Here is a 4,842-nt window from a genome sequence, read left to right on the forward strand (position 1 = left end):
AAAAAAAAAAAAATAGAATTTTCCACAAACTTTTTGAAATATGGCTTTTATGATATAAAAATATGTGATCCATTTTTCTCCTCTTGGTAGTTGATAAAGATTTATTATTAAAGTGTGTATGTTGTTTGAACATAAAAATGAGAAGATATGATATTAACATAATAGAGAGTGAGAAAAAGGGATCAATAATTTTTAATATCTTTTTAAAATACAGGCTTTAGAATTGTCAGAAAATTTACTTAATATTAATTGCAATCTCCTGATTTTTTGGATGTGAATAAGATTGTTTTAACATTTTATTGTGGAACATTTTAAACATATTCAAAAATAGAATAGTATAAAATTTAACTTTAATAATTATCATCTTGTGGCCAATTTTATTTCATCTATAAATATATTGACCATTTTATATAAAAGGGAATACTTTTGAGAATAAAAAGAAATACTGTTAGTAATTACATCAGGACACCAGGCATAGAACCCAGAAACTACTAGGCATACTGGGAAGTATGGTCAACATATCTTTAACCTCACTCACTTCCCTTTCTCCCCTCCCCAGCATATTATTTTGAAACAAATTCCAGACATCCTTATTTCATCTGTAAACACTTCAATAAGTATCTCTAAAAGGGCTGTCCTTAGAAAACATAACCACAATACCATTATCACACCTAAAAATTGACAGTAATTTTATTTTTTTGGTGGCTGGTCAGTACAGGGATCCAAACCCTTGACCTTGGTATTGTAACACCATCCTCTAACCAATTCAGCTAACTGGCCAGTCCAACAGTAATTTTTTAATATCATCAAATACTCATTGTTCAGATTTCCCTTATTGTCTCAAAAATTTCTTTGTAATTTATTTGTTCAAATCAGGATCCAAATAGAGTTCATTGCATAGATTAACTGTTCTTGAGTAAATTTAAGATTGTAGTTTCCTTCTCTCCCTTTATTCCCCTAATATTTTATTTGTTGAGAAATCAGATGTTTGTAGATAAAAACAGAATTTACTTTCTTTTAAGAAAAAGTGGAAAGTATTAGAAGATTATTGAAACCAACTCCACCCTATTTCTTTCTTTCTTTTTTTTCTCTTCTAATTTTGGGTCTATATAGATGATTTCACATCAAGAGAACCATGCAAAGTGGAAGATTTCTGCTGACTCTCAAAAGACTTCTGTTCAGCAACTAAATGAACAGTTAGAGAAGGCAAAACTGGAATTAGAAGAAGCTCAGGATACTGTAAGCAATTTACATCAACAAGTCCAAGACAGGAATGAGGTAATTGAAGCTGCAAATGAAGCATTACTTATTAAAGTAAGTAAACATATAAAAGTAATGAAAAGTATAAAAGTAGTGAAAAAGTAAATTTATGACTTATTTTTTCTGTCCTTCTGAGAAAAAGAAGAAAGTCTTATAGAAGAGAAGAAGCAGGCACAACTNTTTTTCTGTCCTTCTGAGAAAAAGAAGAAAGTCTTATAGAAGAGAAGAAGCAGGCACAACTTTAACAATTTAGAAGTAGCTATAAAAGAAATTCCATTGACAGCATCAGTAAATGACAGAGAACAAAATCAGAAGTAATCAGAAGTGAGTGGGCCGGCCCGGTGGCGCACTGGATGGTGCGCCGCTTGGGAAGCGCGGCGGCGCTCCCTACTTTTGAGAATAAAAAGAAATACTGTTAGTAATTACATCAGGACACCAGGCATAGAACCCAGAAACTACTAGGCATACTGGGAAGTATGGTCAACATATCTTTAACCTCACTCACTTCCCTTTCTCCCCTCCCCAGCATATTATTTTGAAACAAATTCCAGACATCCTTATTTCATCTGTAAACACTTCAATAAGTATCTCTAAAAGGGCTGTCCTTAGAAAACATAACCACAATACCATTATCACACCTAAAAATTGACAGTAATTTTATTTTTTTGGTGGCTGGTCAGTACAGGGATCCAAACCCTTGACCTTGGTATTGTAACACCATCCTCTAACCAATTCAGCTAACTGGCCAGTCCAACAGTAATTTTTTAATATCATCAAATACTCATTGTTCAGATTTCCCTTATTGTCTCAAAAATTTCTTTGTAATTTATTTGTTCAAATCAGGATCCAAATAGAGTTCATTGCATAGATTAACTGTTCTTGAGTAAATTTAAGATTGTAGTTTCCTTCTCTCCCTTTATTCCCCTAATATTTTATTTGTTGAGAAATCAGATGTTTGTAGATAAAAACAGAATTTACTTTCTTTTAAGAAAAAGTGGAAAGTATTAGAAGATTATTGAAACCAACTCCACCCTATTTCTTTCCTTCTTTTTTTTCTCTTCTAATTTTGGGTCTATATAGATGATTTCACATCAAGAGAACCATGCAAAGTGGAAGATTTCTGCTGACTCTCAAAAGACTTCTGTTCAGCAACTAAATGAACAGTTAGAGAAGGCAAAACTGGAATTAGAAGAAGCTCAGGATACTGTAAGCAATTTACATCAACAAGTCCAAGACAGGAATGAGGTAATTGAAGCTGCAAATGAAGCATTACTTATTAAAGTAAGTAAACATATAAAAGTAATGAAACGTATAAAAGTAGTGAAAAAGTAAATTTATGACTTATTTTTTCTGTCCTTCTGAGAAAAAGAAGAAAGTCTTATAGAAGAGAAGAAGCAGGCACAACTGTAACAATTTAGAAGTAGCTATAAAAGAAATTCCATTGACAGCATCAGTAAATGACAGAGAACAAAATCAGAAGTAATCAGAAGTGAGAGGGAAGAGAGAAACAGTGTTTGAGATAACTGGTCTTTCTAGCTTCACTTCAGCTTATACCCTAACATTTGAGGGCAACTGGAGCAATGGCAAAGCTGAGACCATTTTCTGAGAGCCCTGAAGGCATCACTGTATTATGGCACACTGCAATAACATTCACAACAGTGACCTTCTTTGAGTCTTAAGAAAAAGTTGAATTATGTTTTATGTATTCAGTATACTACATTTCATTGTAAAAGTTATGCGTTAAATGGAATTTTATTTATCTGAGATACCGCATATCTCAGTTATGGCTAAGTAATGCATAAAAGGGGGAAAAAAAACTCCATCTGTGCACAGTCCTATTCTGTGTCAACTCTATAACTACTTTATTGTGATTGATTATAAAAATGTGAATGTATGATTTACTACAAAATATTGGCACTCTAGCAACTTATAAATAACAGTTATCTAAATAAAGTAGGATAAAGACATGAAAGAACTGACATGTGCATGTTAAATTTTCATTTTGTAATGTATACTGTGGTGGTTATAACAGTTTTAGTTATAAACACAGTATTTTTAGAAACCAAATTTAAGAATAGAAACTATCAGATTGAAAGTGACTGACTTAGAAATATGTATCTTATAGAAATCTGTAAGAAAAGAGAATGTATTTGAATGGGAGACTACTATACTTACATTATTTAGCTTTTAAAATTAAAATGTCATCTCTTCATTTTTTTAGACTTTATGGTTTTGGATCTTATTCCTAGGATCCCAAAGCTGGGTCAAAGGACCCAAATGAAAGACATGGACAAATAATAGAAATGAAAAGTTTATTTAATAAGGATTGATTTATTAAATATTGTTAATCGTTTTCTTAAAGTTTTTTCTTTGAAAAATTTGTAGTATAATAAAGCTTTCTTGTAATGAAGACATATAAAGCAGAATAGCTAATATACATTTATTTCCTATTAGAAATTCTGAAGAGAATCCTTTTTTGTGTCTGTACATGTCAGATTAAGAAAAGATAGTGTACTTTTATACTTTTGCAGGGAAATTCTTAGATTTTAGATTTCAGTCTTGAATAGAAATTGATATTGTCGTTAACACTAAAAAAAAATCTGTAAGGAAAATCTAATTTTTATGGAATTCTTAGAATACTTTAAACATGTTTCAAATGAACATATTTAATAGTCCCACAGTGAAGCTATCTTAAATAGTAAAGGGTTCCAATGGATCTTGGAAAACTCTCAAGAGTTGTTGTGAAAAGAATTCCTGTATTGGGATAAAGGTTGACTTAGAGGACTTTTAAGAGTCTTATGATTTTCTAAGTAGTTCATTCACTTAACAAAAATGTATTAAGCACCGACTATATACCATTTTTTCTACAGGAATCAGAATTAACTAGATTACAAGCCAAGTTTTCTGGACATGAAAGGGCAGAAGACATCAAGTTTCTACCAGCCTCATTAGTACCTCCAACAGCAATTCCATCTGATAGTCAAGATCCAAAGTTTGTTGAACATTCTCACACACCTTCTTTCAAATGCAGAAAACTGCGTCGCTCTATTAGTGCCAGTGACCTTAGTTTCAAAACTCATGGTGAGGAAGATCTTTCTGAAGAATTACTACAGGACTTAAAGAAAATGCAATTAGGACAGTCTTCAACATTAGAAGAAAGCCATAAGGATCTGACTTCTACCCAGTCAGATTCGTTTAAACCTCTCACATATAACCTAGAAGATGATAGTTCTGAGTGTAATGACTTTAGTACTCTTAGTGGAATGTTAAGATACATAAACAAAGAAGTAAGACTATTAAAAAAGTCTTCTATGCAAACAGGTGCTGGTTTAACTCAGGTATGTATTTCATATCTTATGAGTTGTAATAATTTGTCTCTAATGAATATCGTTTTATTACTTGGAGGAAAATTTATATATTTAAATGAAGCATGCCATGTCATGAAAGTCCTGTTTGTATGTCTTTGTCTTAGGTCAATAATGGACATATAAGTGTTGGAAAGGAATAGAGAAAAGTTACTTCTCTTTAGTAATAGACAACTGTTAAGTGGGAAAACAAAAACTTTTTAAAAAAGAACCTTAA

General features: G+C 31.6%; 1 protein-coding gene across 1 annotated transcript in view; it reads left to right on the forward strand.

Annotated features, from left to right (window-relative positions):
• CCDC18 (coiled-coil domain containing 18) overlaps positions 1-4,842 on the forward strand; it is a 49,602-nt gene that overhangs the window by 36,025 nt on the left and 8,735 nt on the right. The window contains exons 15-16 of the mRNA XM_008572041.1: positions 1,114-1,314; positions 4,131-4,598. Of these exons, the coding sequence (XP_008570263.1) occupies positions 1,114-1,314; positions 4,131-4,598 (669 nt within the window). The remainder of the gene's footprint in view (positions 1-1,113; positions 1,315-4,130; positions 4,599-4,842) is intronic.

The sequence above is a fragment of the Galeopterus variegatus genome, unplaced genomic scaffold (genome assembly GCF_000696425.1).
Source record: "Galeopterus variegatus unplaced genomic scaffold, G_variegatus-3.0.2 Scaffold748, whole genome shotgun sequence".
Taxonomy (NCBI): Eukaryota; Metazoa; Chordata; class Mammalia; order Dermoptera; family Cynocephalidae; genus Galeopterus; species Galeopterus variegatus.